This window comes from Phoxinus phoxinus (assembly GCF_949152265.1).
Source record: "Phoxinus phoxinus genome assembly, chromosome: 18".
In the NCBI taxonomy this organism is placed as follows: domain Eukaryota; kingdom Metazoa; phylum Chordata; class Actinopteri; order Cypriniformes; family Leuciscidae; genus Phoxinus; species Phoxinus phoxinus.
Genome location: NC_136893.1, coordinates 11,307,575 through 11,327,408, shown reverse-complemented (window position 1 = coordinate 11,327,408; position 19,834 = coordinate 11,307,575). Strand labels below are relative to the sequence as shown.

The 19,834-nt window shown below is 40.1% G+C and overlaps 1 protein-coding gene across 5 annotated transcripts in view; it reads right to left on the bottom strand.

Moving 5' to 3' along the window:
- Window positions 1-434: 434 nt before the first annotated feature.
- Window positions 435-19,834, bottom strand: part of LOC306985791 (uncharacterized protein) — a 21,912-nt gene continuing 2,512 nt past the window's right edge. For 2 of the 5 annotated variants that reach the window (XR_013794860.1, XR_013794863.1), the window contains exons 3-5: window positions 16,630-19,008; window positions 1,316-1,412; window positions 435-1,146 (exon numbers count right to left, since the gene is read on the bottom strand). Coding sequence is in view for 1 of the 5 variants with exons in the window: in XM_079588454.1 (XP_079444580.1) it covers window positions 18,256-19,008 (753 nt within the window). In the remaining 4 variants the exon portion in view is untranslated. Of the gene's footprint in view, window positions 1,147-1,315; window positions 2,236-2,375; window positions 2,416-16,559; window positions 19,009-19,834 lie in introns of those variants that run through there. The other 3 variants (XR_013794861.1, XR_013794862.1, XM_079588454.1) reach the window with 3 other exon arrangements.

The window sequence follows — 19,834 nt, the reverse complement described above, 5'->3', positions numbered from 1 at the left end:
ATTGAAAAACAATAGGATTGATGATTATTTTATACAAAATCCGACGAAATATCAATATTTCTCATATGTAATTCGTATGTAAAACTGCAGATGGATGTTATATTGGGGAACGCTTGCTTAGGCATGGAGATTTCAGTGGTTACGACAAACGCGCGCTTCATAATAGGTACGTTAATGTCCTTTTATGATCAACACAGAGCATTGATCTCATAAGGCACAATTATTTTCTCTATAATGCCGTTCAGTGTGCAATATGTGTGTGTAGACTGTATATTTTTCACAAAACACTTTACCTTAATGCCGTGTTTAAGAGGAGCAGCGCCACTTCTTCTCCTGTGTTCAAAACTTCTTGGAGGGAGCCCAGTCTACAGGGTGTCACGTGATTTTCGTGCATCTAACCTGGACGTTGCCATTGCCAACATCAGACCGAAAATATGGAAAAATCATTTACTATGGTGATAAGCATATGGTGATTTTTCTTAAGTATTTAAAATACTCTAAATACACTCCCTCAAAATATTTTGTTACAAACTACATTTAATTTTTTTCACACCTGCAAAATACAAATGACAAAATACACTAAAGTAATTAAATACGTATTTAAAATACATTTAATTGAAATACTTCCCATGTCTGCTCTTATGTATTTATTTTGTAATGTACACAAAAAGATACTATATTAAAGTTTTCTTGATTTGAAAGTCTGATCCTGGCTGTAACGCTACAAACTTCACAGAATCTACTGGAAGTTAGGCGTGGCTGTCGGACTTCCTTCCACAAAGGATTCTCCGACTGCCCCCTTGTATTCTCTTCAATGATACTTGCCAATTCACGGGTTAGTTCTAAACTCTGTATGTGATAAAACTGATGACGATTGGGGACAAACTGTAGATGCCATTCTAATGTGTAGCCACTAATTAATGGAAGTTGTGGGAATGAGGGGGCTTCTGGATGCTTAATGATCTCTCGGGGTATTGCTGGTGTACACTGATAAGAAAGAACTGAACCTCGAGGGACTAGTCCAAATTTAGAGTCCACTAAAGTCAGGTCAGAGATGCCGCATAAGATTTTGTAAAATGCCAGGTTGTGGCTGAAGGTTGTGTAGTTGGGCTCCAACTGACAACACCGTCGGGTCAGGAAGGGGTCCTAAAAACAAGTAACAGAAACCATTCATCAGTTAATAACTGCCAATGATTTACAAGCGACAGTGTAGTTAATCTGATATAAAGCACCATCTGCATGTTCTCATTTGATATCCAAGTCCTTACTATATTTAAAAAATAATAAGTATGCAAGTAAATTAAAAAATACTTACCAGCGTAATCTCGATACAGAGTAGATTTGACACTACTGCGTCCAGGCGCATTCGGCTTTCGTACCACGAGTTCATCCGTGGGTTCCGGACGAATCCCCTGGATCAACACAAAAAGAAATGAAATGCAGTTCCAAGTGTGAGAGGGTATCAGGTCAATTCAGCACACAAGTCATGTTGTAGGTGTACATCCTCTGCAGGCAACCGCTGCTCTGCAAAATAGAAGGAAACAATGTTTACGTAAATATGTGATGTCTGGGTTGTGTGAGTGTAATACTAGAATTTTGAAACATCATTATAGTATGTATGGTTATATCGGAGTGACCCATACAAATATGGAAGTAAAATAATGACACGTTTTAGAAACAAAAAAGCTTGTTGAATTGCACTACTTGAAAAAATATGCATTGCATTAACCCTGCTTGCATTTTTATGGGCTGAAATCCAACACGTTTCTAACTTGTAGCATTTGAAGAGAATGAATTTCAGTTATAAGCCCAACTGTAAATTGTTCATGTAGGTGTCAGGCATGACACACACTTTTTAGATTGGCCTAGTTGATATTAAAATAAATGGAGATCATGTGGTAGGCCTACTGAAAAATAGCAATATTTACACATGATTTGACAGTTTATTTAAATATCAAAAATCTAAAAGGTGTGCATCATGCCCTTGTATTTTTAAACATAATTAATATTTTGGAAGTGAACTATGAAAGGTGAATATGGATTATTGAATTTTTATTAATGAAAACATGTGAAATGTTATAAATTTAAATATTCACAGCTTAAATATACAACCATGTTGAATTTCAGCCCAGAATTTTAAGTAGTGCTGTGTCCTTGGTCTGTGCCATGATTGAAGCACACCGCTGCACGACAGTGGAACAGTAACTCCACAGGTTTAACAGCATGCAGCACAATCTGGAGAACATACTTGAGGGAAAGTTTGGATGTTTAGGCTAGACAGTAAGAAGCATTTACTTGACACTAGGAACACAATGGCTGACGCCACCACAGAATCATAAAAGGTATTTAGAAGGGGCCCTGACACTCCAACGGACCTCAGCCTCCTCAGGAAGTATGGAACCACAAAAAGAGCATCTGCAACAGCAGAAGAAACAAATGCACTTGAACCTTTGTAGGTCTGAAACCATGCTCTATTCACTACACATTACAAGTGTGGTGCATTTTGGTACTGTATCACTGTCTGCATCCAAACTGTAAATCTGATTAAATCCATCAGGGGTCAGAAAGATTAGGCTACTATCTACATGATGTCCTGGTGATAAACAAAAGACTACAGAAAGCCAGTAACCATGTTGATGAGTAGGGACTAGAGCATGATTTCAGAGTCACTTCCTGACAATGTAACCTCAAGTGTATGTGGCTCTTCATTATTTCGCATAGAACGGTAGCAGCTAGTCTGTAGCCTACTACAGTACCAGTTCCTCACTCACTAAATCTGACACTGCAGTAAAAAAGGGAAATATCACTTCAAAAGGATTTAACCACAAACAACTTAAAGCTGCCGTCGGCAACATTTTTTTGATCAAATTCAGTGAAATTGACACTATAATCCGACAGAACAACATAAATAAGGTGGTTTTAGAAAAAAACCCAAACTTCTAACTCCACCTGGAGCGTGTTATTTTGTTTTGCAAAAATCCACCGCTCCCGGATCATCGGGTCTAATCAGCGCAGGGGGGTGTGAGATCTGACTGTCAATCACAGGTCGTGCACAAATCACAGATCCCCCTCCCTCGCGCAGACGCGGACGTTACAATATCACATGCACAGGACACGCCTGAAGTTCGCCTGAAGATTGTACGAAGCGTGATGGCAGAAAATCTAATAACAAGCTTCCAATTCCTCGGTTATTGCTATCTATGGATAGATTAGCCAGGGCAGCCTACCTCCGAGTCTATGGTGTTGATCGATGCTGAAGAGACGGACGCGTTCACAGAAAATCGGGTACACACGCACTGATGATGGGCGGGTGCTCATTGGTAGTGGGGGAGGGGCATGAGAGTTGTAAACATTCAAAATTTTGTCTAAGTCCACTCAATCTGCCAGACTTGCCGACGGCAGCTTTAACCTTAGCCTGTGATTCTTAAACTGCCACAACGGCATTTCGGAACGTTAATGTAGCCAAACTGACCATCCAAACTTCGGGCAATTAACGTTAGCTAAAGCCTTTTAGGCTCCTCAGGCAAAAGTTTAATAACTGACACTGACATACCCAAGTGAAAGCCAAAATATCTTAACATTAATAATCAGTCAAATTGTCAAATTATTCAAATAGGATACGTTTTTTGGCTGTATTTGAACCTAACAAGCTGATGATTAAAGCTGCCATCGGCAAGATTTTTTTTATAATATTCACTGAAACCGACGCTATGCTCCGATAGAACAACATAAATCACCCAGTTTTAGAAAAAAAACCTGTGTGAGGTCTGACTGTCAATCACAGTTCGTGCACACGCCACTCCCCCCTCGCGCACGTTACAATATCACATGCCTGAAATTCGCATGTGTGTTGGATTGTAGGAAGCATGATGGCGGAGAGAAAATCTACTAACAAGCAATTCCTAGTGGTGGGCAGATCGAGGCTTCGTGAAACACTGAAACAGTTGAAGCAAATGTGCCGTATTGTGTCGAGGCTTCGAAACAATCCGACACCCGTCTCTACGGCGAACCCTAGTGGCCATAACAGTGTAAATGCAACAAAAACCCAGGCCAAACATGCACAAAAACACATTTTTACAAATCAATTGCAAAATATTTTTTATTAAAGTAAAGTTTATTAAAGTAATATCTTTCAATTGGAATTATCTAATCATCTTATAAGATTATCAAGTGTATCCTCCTAAGACCTGAGCTTTGGTTTGGCGTGCATTTTAGATTTTTTCTAGTTTTTTGGGGTTAGGAGGGACCAATAAATATAATAACCAGATATTATTTTTGAAAATGAAGCACTTTTTGAAAAAAATGATGTCCACATATGTGGACACTGGGTCTGTATTCACAGAAAACAATCAAGACACCATTGTGTAACAAAGTGCAAATCTCTTTTATTTACAGCCTGAGCACTGTGCCTGAACATTTTTCGTTGTTACTCTTGCATGTTGAACTTCTGAACATTGATATGGAAAAATAAAATGTATATCCAAATAAAAAACATATCCAAAAAAACTTAAAAATTTGCTTTCTTTTTTGTAACACTCCAAAACTTCAACTTCTCCAAACTAGGAATGTTCTTTTTATCTGTGGGAACAGTGGATCACACTTATCCGGTGTGAAAAACTGTGTAACAGTTGCGTTCAACTTGCAAGCACAAGAACACCTTGCATGTTGCACATCGAACCCCAGTTTTCCCAGAACAGCCTGTTGCTCTGCAGCGCGCTGCATTCTTCAGGTTGACCACCTCTGGAAGATGTGCATTAGCCCTTCTGCGGACTGAGATGTGGGGGACTTCTTTCACAGGGCGCTTTTTCTTTGGCTCTGTGTTGTCTTCCTGTTCTGAGAGGCCTGTAGTGTCTTCCTGTGCATTGCTATGCTGCTGGGCCAAGAATGTCTTTGCCACTTCCATCCGGAATTCAAGAAATGGCATGATGCCCTTTCTTGGTGTGCCGCGTACTTTGTGGTCTTGGCGGTACAGTAGCCAGCTGTTGGCTAAAGCAACATCTGTGAAGTGCATGAGCATCCGAAGCGTACACTTCTTGGTACAGACACTCATTCTATAGTAGCTGATCATCCTGTCTGTGAGGTCAACCCCACCCATCTTGTTGTTGTATTCACGAACAATACTTGGTCGTCTGATAGACACGTATTGTTTCTGTTTCTTGTCCCATCGCTGGCAGGTGTCTTCAGGATGTGCATCATGGACAACAGACAGCATCAATACAGGTGTTACAATATATTCGGTTCCTGAAATATTTGGTTCCAATGAGTGGAGCTATCATGAATATTCACGAGACCATCGCGGGGGCGGGGTGACCAATACAAGCGAGTGGAACAGAAATTATTAGCATAAGAGCCTCTGATCGCGTTTTGTTTTATGGATTATTTATTTCAAACAGGTAATAAAGTTGAACGAAGTTAAGCTTAAACTATATATTTTTTATAAATAATTCATCATTTTGTAGCATGTGTTTCTCAGTACTCTTGAGTTTACCTGAACTATTACAGACCTGGGCCTGTATGTATAAAACTTCTAAGAAATGCTCTTAAGAATAGTCTCAAGCTTTGACTTAAGTATCAAAAAATACTTAGTAAAGAGTAGGACTTTTCTAAGAGTAGGAGACTTTTATAAAGCAGCTAAAAGCAACTTTCAGTAAAGTATAAGACTGATTCTTAAAGTGGGACTTAAGTGCTGTGAACTAAGGACTACAATGATGTGAACCCAAAATGGCCGCCCTCAACCTCTGAATCATTTTTTTTTTAATTGCTTTGCATTGTACAAAATGATCACAAATTAGTATTGAAGGAAAATTGTCAGATTCACCCTTTATTCAAATAGTATTAAAAATGTGTTAAATATTTTGTAAGCGTATTGTGTAGTTGTGCCTGGAGTCAATTGTTTATTTGTGATAACACAATGAAACATTCCAAATTGTACAGACATAATTGTTAGCCAGGCTGTCAAACAAAGAAATTATGAACACGTGAATAAACAAGAGAGGACAATGAAATATTAATAAATGACTATATTGCAGACAATGTATGATTTTTTTTTCTCCTGTGAGCTTTTTAGTTTTTCTAAAACCTGTAGCTGTAGTTTGCCCTTTTTTGTCACTTAATATTCAACAATAATATTGATCTGCCTGCTGGCTGTATAGATAAATGAACTAAATAGATAACTAAAGATTTTTTACATTGGAAATTAAAGCTTTAGCTTAAGTTCTGCCAGGAAGACTAAATTGTCATGTCACTTATTACCTTCTCATGTGTTCTAATAGTTGTAGTATAAAAGATTGGTACTTACACACGTCTCAGATGCTGAGGCCTACATTCCCCTCCAACCTCCCCACCACCACCACCAGGATGGTCCCTCCCCACCACCACCACCAGGATGGTCCCTCCCCACCACCACCACCAGGATGGTCCCTCCCCACCACCACCATCAGGATGGTCCCTCCCCACCACCACCACCAGGATGGTCCCTCCCCACCACCACCACCAGGATGGTCCCTCCCCACCACCACCACCAGGATGGTCCCTCCCCACCACCACCATCAGGATGGTCCCTCCCCATACCACCCGGGGGTCCTTCATCTGTCCATACCTCATCCCTCGGGGGGTCGGCTGCGCCCCTGCCTTCCTCTTTAGGCAGGAAATGCAGATTCCGTTACCCTCGGATAGCGAGCTATGGGCGGGCCTACGCCAAAGAACCTTGTAACACAATACTTGCTTGATGGGCTGTTAATAAATGTATACTTTGTCACGTCATTTTTCCGAGTCTTTCTGGTAGAAATGAATCAACACTGAACTTACTTAAGCAGGACAATGACACTATTTTCTTCTAGAGTTGCTGTACAGCCAAGACTAACTTTGTTACATTATTTTCCTGTAATCTATCTAAAGCTGCTTTGAAACAATCTGTATTGTAAAAAGCACTGTAGAAATAAAGGTAACTTGGAATAATTTTGTAAGATAAATACCTTCACTAAGTTTAGTGTTTTGTTCTTCTTAACAAAATATAACTATAAAAATATTTTCCTCATAATTTGATGGTTTAAGCAAACTTGTAGGGTCATTTAAAAAAAACTTTGCACATCACTTTTGGCCACTTCTGTATATTTGGTGTGGTCAGTGTCACAATAGTGCTATTCAAGAGCCTGCTAACTGTGGACTGAAGGACTCAAGTCATCACAGGTGCACTGCTGCATTTTTCCAGTTGCCAAAAATATAATTATTACTTTCATTACATTGCCATAAAATTTCTTCAAGGTAAGTTACTAAAGAATACCTTGATGATTCAACTTTGTTATCGTTTGATCAACTCATTTAACTACAATAAATCATATTTTCATTGAAAAGTGCATGGCCACGTTCTCTCTGCTACCATCTTGTTACTCCTATAACTAGGTTAGGAGACCTCTTCAGCTCTCTTAAATAATTTAGGAGCTGAGACCAAGTCTTAACACTTAGGAACCTTTATGAATCACACTTATTCTTAAGTTTAGGAATAAGAGTAAAATTATGTAATTCTTAGAATTTTGACAAACTTGAGACTAAAATTTTACTCTGAGTGGCTTTATACATACGGGATCTTGTAAGCGTTGGAAGACCTACAATAAAGGCATATTTCTCCAAACTAAGGTAATCTAGTAGGCTATAACATTACTTTAGTTGGACCTTGCTTTGTATCAATACAATTGAAATAATTATCACTTGATTTGACGTTCTAAAGCATTCCTAGAGAAAACAACTGTTAAAGCAACTGAAACTTAATATTTATAACCTTTGAAAGTTGTGTATCAAAAAGATTTTCAGTTGAGTGTAAAGCAGCATTCAAAGCATGGAACATATCACTCCAAGTAGCTATGTTGTCTTAAGCTATCTATAATTTAAAAGCTATTTTAATAATAGTCTACAGACAACTTTGGGAGACAGAATAAAAACACAAGAAAATATTTGTAAATATTTATTTAAACATGCAATAATACACATTTAAAAAGCGTTGTCATTCGTGAGAAACGAACAGTTAAGAGTAGTTTAGGGCAAAACGCGATCTGGGGCCGTATTCACAAACAATTTTAAGGCTAAAAGTAGCTCCTAACTGGCGAATTTAGGAGCAACTCCTAAAAATAATGGGCGTGTCACTCCTAACTTTAGGACTCCTAATTTTTTTCACTAAGAGTAATTCACGAACCATTTTTGCCCTAAAAGTAGCACCTAAGTCTGGGACAGCTTAAAAGAAGTCGAGAGGACTCCTAACTCACTAAGACCTATTCACAAAGGATCTTAAAATCGCCGCACGACACAGTGTGTTGGAGACACTCAATGACACGGAGTTATTACAAAGATACCGCCTTAATCGTGAGGGAATACTGTGAGGCATGCAATAACAGCGCCAACTAATCGCAACAACCCAATCAGTGCCGAATTGAAATGTTTGATAACACTTCGTTACCTGGCAACGGGGAAAATGCAATTGTGTAATGCCGACGATCTAGCGATATCCCAGCCATCGGTAAGCAGATCCATCCACCAAACCATCAATGCACTCTGTAGACCCCATATTATCCGACAGTTCATAAGTTTTCCTTTGGACATTCGCCAACTCCAAAGAAACAAAGCCAGCTTTATGGATATTGCCGGTGTGCCCGGAGTGGTCGGTGCTATCGGAACACATAGCCTATTAAAATAATTGCACCACGTCAGGATGAGGACGTGTTTGTGAATAGAAAGAAAACCCACTCAATCAATACCCAGATTGTGTTCGATGCAAACTTCACAATTCTCGATGTTGTATCCCAGTGCCGAATTTCCCTTTTATTATTTTTTTTTCTTTTTCAGCACCAACTGGGCCAGCAGCAGTAACTGATCCTGCGTCCAGTTGGGCTTTCTTTTCCGTTTTGGCGAGTTCATAATCCACTGTCATTCAACTATTACATTACTTCAATAGGAGCAATACTTCCTTGCTTTAAGTAGTCTATTTAGGCTAATAGGATGTCAATTAACCAAGCAAGTGTTAATGCAAGTGTCGTTTTTCATTATTAGTCAAGTGGCGGTTTTCATTAGGGTATTAGGCTACCTTGATTTAATTTAATTTAATTCACAACTTTTCTCTCTCTCTGCCTTTTTAGAATTACACTTCACTGGGGCCTGCACAAACATGTCATTAGGCTATATATGCATTTCGATGACATTATTATTATTATTTTGTGTAGGACACAGACATATTTAGATGTCGTAATTCCATGATTGGTGCGTCTGTGTTATGGTTCGCATGATGGCTCTGTCATCTAACAACCAATCACCGTGATCATTGCGAGGAAGCTCGTGCATAAGAATTGACGTCATCCATAGCAACGAAGACTCACTCTTAGTTTAGGAGTTGTCATTTTTCCTTACTAAGAGTAGGTCTGAAAGGCGTTGTGAATAACTTTTAAGAGAACACTCCTAGCTAAAATCTTTTAGTGCGATTTAGGAGTACTCCTAGTGGTAAGATAAAATTCTTTGTGAATACGGCCCCTGAGCATACTGTCAATGGATCTGATGCGCTCACGCTAATCATTTCTGTTCCACTCGCTTGTATTGGTCGCCCCGCGATGGTCTCGTGAATATTCATGGTAGCTCCACCCATTAGAACCAAATATTTCAGGAACCGAATATATAACACCTGTTTGTTGCGGTTTGTTGTCATACCACTTTACTACACAAAGTTTACCATCTTGAGCATAGGCAGTAAACTAAAGATCTTGAGTCGTAACTTGTGCTGTACCTCTTCCATTCTTTTTCATTGTTTTGTAGCTTTAGCAATGCTTCGGAAACCCGACTGTGTGTGTGTGCGCGCGCGAGTGAGTGTGTGTGTGTGTGCGCGCGCGCAGTGAGTGAGTGTGTGTGTGTGTGTGTGTGTGTGTGTGCGCGCAGTGAGTGAGTGTGTGTGTGTGTGTGTGTGTGTGCGCGCGATCGATCGCGAGTGAGCAAGAGAGTGTGTGTGCGATCGCGAGTGAGCAAGTGTGTGTGTGCGCGCGATCGCGCAAGAGAGAGTGTGTGTTTGTGTGTGTGTGTGTGTGCCCGCGCGATCGTGAGTGTGTGTGTGTGTGTGTTCGAGTGAGCCAGTGTGCGTCACGAAGCTCATTGCAACTACAAATTTTTATTTGTTTGCTAACATTCTTATACAGTTTCAACGAAGCGAAGTCCCATTGTCCACATATGTGGACATCAAATTTAGCAGTTAAATATTTACTGTTTCAAAAGTTTGTCAAATGTGCATGCCATTTTAATCATACAACACTATTATACATAACTTAACAAGAATCAACGATGAAATGTTATTACCTTTTTTACCTTGTGGACGTTTTGGTCTGGTGTGGCTGCGTGACATGTCGCCTGTGCTCTCCGCCATCTTGACATTATTTTTTTTCTCTCCTGCCACCACCTCTCACTCTCTCACACACACTCTCACACTTTCAGACCACCCACCCACACACAAACACACACACACACACACACACACACACGATACATTTATCAGCCTATTTCTGCCAATAAGAAAAAAAAAACTTGCTTTTCTAAATCATGTAAGATAAAAATCGAAATTATATGCTACTAAATCATATTTTTGATATTAAAAACCGAAATTATGACATAAATCAAAATACTTTTAAAAGAAAAAAAGAAGACTTAAAAGTCATAATTATAGTGAAAAACATGTTCCAGTTACAGCAGTATTATGCTGCACACAACCAACAATGTAAGAGGGTATGTTATCTTATCAATTGTCAGGTTTGTTTTGTTTGTTCTATGAATGGCTCAGCTAAACAGGATAAGACTAACTACCATTATTCATTTAATCTATACTATGTCCAATTAAAACATCTACAAATGTATAAAACTGATCAGTGATCATATATAGACCCCTTCACGGTTGACGTCACAGGAAAATTAGAAGTGCGTAGTGCGCATGTCGGGGTCAGAACGTTCCATGAACTTTCATCGTGTGTTAACCAGATAATTTCTCGTCAAAATGCCTACTTGTTATGTCGTGGACTGTGCAAATCGCACCAGTTGCGGAGTCAAGTTTTTCAGGATGCCTGCAGGAGCACATCCTTCTACCGGTAATATTGTATTGATTTGTGTAGCCTAATTCAATCTCTTTTGATGTCCGTATACCCCCCTTTTTTTCTTTCTTTTTTTTCCACTGTTAATGTCTGTATCCTTTCATTTGCAATACAAAATTAATTAATTAATTCAAAAAAAGATTAAAACCCCTCAATTCGTGTCGCTGTACAGCCTCCCCCTACTGGACGCATCAGGAACAACAGGGGCGTAAAACTGCGTGGGTCGACTAACGTTAGATGCCCTATTGGCCGCTGGGCATTGAGAAATACGGCCGCCTAAACCGGTCGTACTCCTAGTTTCGTTGCTTAGCAGCAGTTAGATTCCAGAGCACTGTGGAGCATTTTCCTGTTCTAATCGGCGGATCATCGCAAATAGGGCCCGGGATTACTTTTAACAAGTACATTTTAACATTACCGTACTTTTGGTTGCATTTTGTGAATAGAATATACCAGATAATTGAGAAGGAGCAAGGATCTTTGACATTACTGTACTGAAATCGTAGCCAGCTAACGTTAGCTAGCTAGGCTATGTTTACTGCATCACTCGGCATGGAGAGGTTTGGTAAAGTAATAATTACAAGAGCTTCTCGGTTATCAGATACAAGCATTCAAAGGCCCTGTAGTATAAACATAATAAATATAGGTTATTTGTGTTTGCGCATGTGATATCAGGAAGCAATGTAATAACGTTACCTGCAGTAATACACACATGACAGCGATGCGCAAATCGAGTGTAGAGGTAAAATCTTTGCGTGGCAGGGGGAGCTGCCATTCGACCAGCCACGCCTGCCACTGCGTTATATGCGCCTGCCACTCGACTAGTCACGGATATATGCGCCGGCCACTCGACCAGTCACGGATATATGCGCCGGCCACTCGACCAGTCACGGATATATGCGCCGGCCACTCGACCAGTCACGGTCATGCGCCTGCCACCCGAACTTACACAATATGTAAGGGTTTTTTTAACCAAATGCGCAGCGCGCGTCTCGTGGCTCTATTAAGCGTCAGCCACTACCAGCCACACGATCTCTCACCGTTTACATCTTTCAGACTCTCCTATTGATACACGAGAGCACATAGACAGTGCAATATAGATCTTATTTACCTATTTCTCATCTTATTTGATTTTTTTATTCGCGCTCGTGTCGCCAGCCACTACCAGCCACACGATCTCTCACCGTTTACATCTTTCAGACTCTCCTATTGATACACGAGAGCACACAGACAGTGCAATACAGATCTTATCTGATTTTTTTATTCGCTCTTTTTACCCGTATGGGAGCGCGCTCGTGTAAGCGTCGCCAGCCACTACCAGCCACACGATCTCTGACCGTTTACATCTTTCAGACTCTCCTATTGATACACGAGAGCACACAGACAGTGCAATACAGATCTTATTTACCTATTTCTCATCTTATCTGATTTTTTTATTCGCTCTTTTTACCCGTATAGAAGCGCGCTCGTGTATAAGCGTCGCCAGCCACTACCAGCCACACGATCTCTCACCGTTTACATCTTTCAGACTCTCATATTGATACACGAGAGCACACAGACAGTGCAGTACAGATCTTATTTACATGTTTTTTTCTTTACGTGTCTTGTTTTAGTTTGTTGACTATCTGGACATTTATTTGGTTGCAACCTTGTTGCTCTGTGATTTATTTCTTTTGTCAACAACTCAGTGCTCATTTATGGTGAATGTTTTGCATCACCAACAACTAAGAATTCTGTGATTTTATTATTTGTTCAGTGTATTTATTGTCTTTTTGTGTGTTTATTTTAGGCTGATGGACCCCGGGTTGGGAGGCTAGCTTTTCTTGCCTTCTGGTGGTGGTATTTTAAGCACTGAGTGTGGTTTACCGCTTACACCTCACTGGGCGTGTGTGTGTGCGTGTGTGTGTGTGTGGTTTTTTGGATAAGATACCTAGCTAGCCTAACCTGCTACGGGTAAGCCTCAGCCACTTTAGTAATTTCATTTTCTTTATTTTGTGTGTTGATGAACGGTGCTGTACTAGTTAGTTGAGTAAAAATCTGCCTTGCAGTAACCTGAGTTTTATCTATTTATGTGAATTCAATAAACCATTTTTGTACTGATATCCACGTCGCTTTTCCCTCCATGGTAACGAACTTGTGTGCCCTATTTCCATTGGGTAGTTATTTCCCCTTTCTCTGAGAAGTGGTGGCGTAGTCAGCTTGTCATATTGAATTACCACTATACAAATTGGTCGTTTTCAACCGTTTACCCCCACCACCACCACGCTACAAATAGGAGAGTCTGAAAGATGTAAACGGTGAGAGATCGTGTGGCTGGTAGTGGCTGGCGACGTTTATACACGAGCGCGCTCCCATACGGGTAAAAAGAGCGAATAAAAAAATCAGATAAGATGAGAAATAGGTAAATAAGATCTGTACTGCACTGTCTGTGTGCTCTCGTGTATCAATAGGAGAGTCTGAAAGATGTAAACGGTGAGAGATCGTGTGGCTGGTAGTGGCTGGCGACGTTTATACACGAGCGCGCTCCCATACGGGTAAAAAGAGCGAATAAAAAAATCAGATAAGATGAGAAATAGGTAAATAAGATCTATATTGCACTGTCTGTGTGCTCTCGTTTATCAATAAGAGAGTCTGAAAGATGTAAACGGTCAGAAATCGTGTGGCTGGTGACGCTTCTACACGAGCGCGCTTCTATACGGGTAAAAAGAGCGAATAAAAAAATCAGATAAGATGAGAAATAGGTAAATAAGATCTGTACTGCACTGTCTGTGTGCTCTCGTGTATCAATAGGAGAGTCTGAAAGATGTAAACGATGAGAGATCGTGTGGCTGGTATGGCTGACGGTGGCTGACGCTTAATAGAGCCACGAGACGCGCGCTGCATTTGGTTAAAAAAAAAAAACTTACATATTGTGTAAGTTCGGGTGGCAGGCGCATGACCGTGACTGGTCGAGTGGCCGGCGCATATATCCGTGACTGGTCGAGTGGCCGGCGCAAATATCCGTGACTGGTCGTGTGGCCGGCGCATATAACTCAGTGGCAGGCGCATATAACTCAGTGGCCGGCGCATATAACTCAGTGGCAGGCGCATATATTCGTGACTGGTCGAGTGGCAGCTCCCCCTGCCACGCAAAGATTTTACCCCCTCTCCAAATCGAGTGAGTGTGTGTGTGTGTGAGAGAGAGTAAGTGTGTGTGTGTGTCACAAATCATTATTGTTTCTTCAACTTATTAAAATATCTTACTTTACTGAAACTATCTGTTTCTGCTTCTTTATCATATTTATAGTGTGTGATCTATAAAATACCTTATATCCTACATCACATATTTTGATTTTGGACGTCTGGTCACTTTATATCTTATATCAGAATATTATATTACTGTTAAGCCTACTATGAATATTAAAATATGCCAAACCATGTGTCCTGTATCATAGCTACATGAATGACATTTGCAGAAAAAACCCCGCGTGAAAATCAGTTCGGTATTCAGTGAGATATGGTTAATTAAATGCGCTGACAGCTCATTGCACCTGCCATACAGATGACACTGAGTGGAGCGGGTGACCGGTTTAAGATGCGGCCTCACAGCTCGACCGCGCTAGTAGGCAGTAGCGGTCGATAGGGCGTGATGTCTATGCGTATGTATATCTACCATGATATCTACCGGCTCCATGTCTGCAGCCTCCCCATATAGCGTTTAATTGCTTGCAGCCACAGAAGTCTTCTATTTTTTTGAAAAGGATGTGCTCCTGCAGGAATCCTGAAAAACTTGACTACGCAACTGGTGCGATTTGCACAGTCCACGACACAACAAGTAGGCATTTTGACGAGAAATTAATTTCTAATTTTTTTTTTTAAATTAAACATTAGAAAAGTTAAAAAGGACATCCATGGTGAATTTGATCTTGTCACTGTGGGTGTGTGTGTGGGTGTGTTGCCCAGAAGGGATGTCAGGTGAGTGTGGATTGCATCTATTTGCTCCTGATCTTCAAAGTACTACGGCACAGGCACTTGTTGGTGGAACAATAGTGGAAAAAGTGTCAAGCCACTTTGATTTCTTTTGGCCACCGATGATGGACTGTGAAAATTGAAAATTACATTAAAAACATGTCCACATATGTCTCTGTAAGTCGTTTATTTCGTAAGTCGTAAAAAAAGAGAGATGGGTGTTTAAAAGTTTAGAGAGAGAGATCTTCATTTCCTTACAAATAGTCTTCTGTAGGCTGAGTGGAGAGAGTGAACCCCGGCTGAATATCTACATCTTTTCTATTTTAATCCGTGCAGATCTACACTGTAACATTTATATTTAAATTAACAAAAAACACATAATTGTCAAGTCAATGGACGGGTTATTAATGTGTAAGCGTTGATTTAATTATGTTATTTCGCAGTATGCACAACAAGGGCGTAAAACTGCCTGGGGCGTAAAAAAAACAATTAAAAACATGTCCATGTAGGCCTATGTCTCTGTAAGTCGTTTATTTCGTAAGTCGTAAAAAAAAAAGAGATGGGTGTTTATAAGTTTAGAGAGAGAGAGATTTTAATTTACTTAAGTAGCTAAACCAAACACACACCTTTATGAGATGCAAGTTAAAGACTTGGTAAAGTAGTATGATAAAACCCACATTAAGTGCACATAGCCTATATTTTAGTCCAGACCAGTAAGATATTTTAAGAAAAAAATTATATTAAGATATAAATTAGATAATGAGAAACAACTCAAACCAGAATCTACATTCAAACCATATGGGAAAAGTTTTTATTGTGGGTTTTATCATGTATGACATTGGAAATAAAATCAAAATATTTGAGTGAGTGTGTGCAGTTCAACTCTTTACTTAGAGAGAGATTTACGTACACATATACATATATGCCTATTATAAATGTGTATTTTGTGTGTTCACAGTCACACCATAGACTGTAAAAAAAAAAACAAGTTCACATATTTCCAATACTGTAATGTTGCTCCAGAAACCATGTGGAGTATATTTTAATGCAAGGAGTAAACAGGGTCTTGCCAGAAGAGGCCATCTCACGCAAGCTAAATACAGGCAACAAAAGAAAATTAAAAAGAAATGTTATTTTAAAGTAGAGAAGATAGGGGCAGCTAAACCTACACGTGGTAAGATAAGTTTAAGCCAGATAGAACATAAACCTGACCGCCAATAACTTTTTTGGTAAATTCTGAGCAAGTTTCATCTTCATAAAGACAGAACCATTCAATGTAATCCTGGTTTTAGAATATTCTCCCCTTTTTTCTTCTTTTAAGATGTCAAAACCTTTAAACTCAAAGGTTTCTAAAACAAATAATATCATTGAGACTATTGTAAAGAACCTTTAATTTTTTATATTGACAAAATGTAATATTGTATTGATTTGTGTAGCCTAATTCAATCTCTTTTTATGTCCGTATACCCCCCCCCCCCCCCCTTTCCCCCCTCTCTTTTCACTGTTAATGTCTGTATCCTTTCATTTGCAATACAAAATAAATAAATAAATTTAAAAAAAAGTTTAAAACATAGCCTACCTCAATTCGTGTCGTTGTACAGCCTCCCCCTACTGGACGCATCAGGGACCACAGGGGCGTAAAACTGCCAGGGGCGTAAAACTGTGTGGGTCGCTTATCTACCGCCTCCAGGTCTGCAGCCTCCCCCTGCTTCGAAACAATCCGACACCCGTCTCAACGGTGACACCTAGTGGTCACTTGCCATAGGACTATTGTCCTATGTAATTGTACAGCCTACTATACAGTATAACTTTGATTCTTGTTTGAGAGTAAAATTGTTCTTAAAGTCCTATTGTGAAGTTAAATTATTATTATGTATTATTATTAAGGAGTACATGTTACAAGGCAGTGCGAGGGGAGCTGCCAGATCCACATGTCCTCAAAATTGACCACGTGTATAAAGACTTCTCGCCAGGCATTGCTCCACTCATCACCACGGCGGAAAATGCGGACGTTCCACTGGTCGACTCCGCTTTTGGGAAAGTCCAGGAAGGTAGTCCCATATACTACCAGCCTCCATTACCAGTGAGCCGGGTTGTAGTACGCCACCCAGATGCCCCTCCACCACCACCTCTACCTGTAGATAGCTATAGGATGGAGCCTACCAGCTGTCAGTTTGTCTGCAGTCACTACAGTAGACATGGCAAGGAAAATAGAGGTTGCCACCAGGGAGCAGACCAACACTGTGGAGTGGCAGCGTGTCAGGAGGTCAAGAATAACTTTGTCCCGATTCAGGGACATATGTCATGTCAGAAGTCTGCTGAAAACTTGGCACAAAGAATCAAAAAGGGAGTGGCTCAAACGGCTGCAATGAAGAGGGGACTGGCACTGGAACCGGTTGCCATCCTGGAGTACTGCAGAGTAAAAAACACAAATTACTGGCCTTGTGGGTTCATCATCCACCCAGACAGCTCCTGGTTAAGGTCATCTCCTGACGGTCTGGTGTTTGACCCAACTGAGAGACCACCCTTCGGACTGCTGGAAATTAAATGTCCCAATGCAAAGAGCTATGTGGACCGACTGTAGCTACTTGAAAATGCAGAGTGCCACATTGAAATTAAAGCAGACTCACAGCTACTACTGGCAGGTTCAAGGCCAGCTCCTACTTACAGGGATGGAGTGGTGTGATTTTGTAGTTTTTGCAGAGTAGGATATTCTCATAACATGAATCTACAGAGACTGCAAGGTGGCTAAAACCATCAGGGAGAAGGGAGATTATTTTTACATGGAAGTTTGAAGAGGGTTCTCTACCACTTTTTTTGCATTTAGTTGCCTTTAATTGATGTGCACTACATTTTTTTTAATGTTGATCCACATAATATTATTTCATTATTTATTAATCACTGCTGTTATGTATAATAAATAAATATTACCTTAAATGTGCTTCTATGTGTGGTTTCCTCTTAATGCTATAATGCTTTGTTTGAGCCTGGTGTGTAAACGCATTAAAGAGTTAATATACGTATAGTTTTTATTTTTAAATAACTACCTTTTTAAATATATAAAAGCTATGTCAACAAAATGCTGTTTAATTAATCAATTCTGGTGAGTAAATGTTTAACAAAACTATAGAACATTCATTAGAAACTTTACAAGAAACTATTAATAAGCAAAAAAGTGAAATGTCATTAATGAGTCCAGAGTTATTCATTGTTGAGTTGCCCATGCCTTCACCAGTGGTCCATACTGGTAGTTGACCAGGAAGCAAGCCACATTGAATAACTCCTCAATGCTTCCACACACAGAAAGGGGTATTTCTTTGTCAAAAAGTTTGTTCTCTTTAACCCTCCTGATGCACCTCTCCACATGGACCCTCAGACGTGCAATGGATTGAGTCTGCATGACATCCTCTCTACTCATTTGGGTGTTTCTTGAGAGAAAGGCAGGCCGGTAAACCTTGCACGGAGCCAGATTGTCCACAAGGAACCCTTTGTCAACCATAATTGCCATGTCCGGTGTGAGTAGGTTTGCGATGCCAGACAATTTGAAGATCTCACGGTCACTCATGGATCCTGCATACAGACCAGACACGAATGTAATGGCACCATGGGGCGCCATGCCGATCATGGCCTTGAATGTAGCATGAGATTTGTACGTGGAAAACACCTCACTCTGCAACAGGAGAGAGGATGGAGTCTGGCAGAATATTTCAGTGCAGTCAAGCACCACTTGTGTGTCAGGGAAAGCTGAAAACTCGGGTGGAAGTTGAGCTCTGACAGTTTCACGTGGAATCCACAGACGTTGGCTTCCAAGCAGTTGGTATAGGAAGTGCGTCCAGGTGGCAATAATCCTGCTGGCTGTGGTACGGTTAATGTCAAACCGTTCTGCTAGATCCCTGAGAGGCAGGCCTACTGACAGATGCATGAGGAACAGCAGCAGCTCATCTATGGGTTGAAGTTTCTGTGAAAATAAACAAGTGTTAACCCGGCTCCATACAGCAAGCGTCAGCGTAACTACATCTTCACTGCAGCTGCAGACGCGCGAGAGTGTTCACACTTGAAGTGTTTGTGTGCACCCACAGCAGCAGCTCCAAAGCGTGTTTTCTCTACTAAACGCCGACAGAAGAACCATTTCAAACAATGAAATATATATAAAAATAAACCAGTGTTAAAAAAATGTTCATTACAACTTTGCAAATAGTGCTGTTTTGAGAAATGCATGTTTTCTGTCATTTTTTTTATTGTGATTGTAATTCTTCCTTAAAATCACTTGTTCATGTTTCATGTATAAAAATGGACTGAACTGGACAGTAAACTCGATCGGCGGAGAAAAAAGACAGCAAACTCGGGTTTTATTTGGGTATTGCTAGCCTGTCCGAGTATTAGATAATAAACTAAAATAAAGTTTACCATATTTTCTGGCTAGTGTACTTTATATATTTATTTTTAGTATCATAACCATAGCCTACTTATACCCCAAACTGAAATAAAAACAAGTTTAAATGGGTACATTTTCTATAGCCTATATTTTTATGTCTTATAGACTCATTTTCTTTTCTGACATAGCCTACTTCAGTTCTTGTTAAAACACACATGCAAATTCTGTGCATTTTGGGCACTTTTTGTGTGTCACTGATTTACATGCACGCCGGAAAAAATACGCGCTGCTTACGCTCAGCTAGCGCGTGCAGTGTGAAACCGGGGTTAGGCCTAGACACTTACCTACACAGTGGTGGAATGTAACACGGTACATTTACTCAAGTACAATTTCATGGTTAACTATTTTT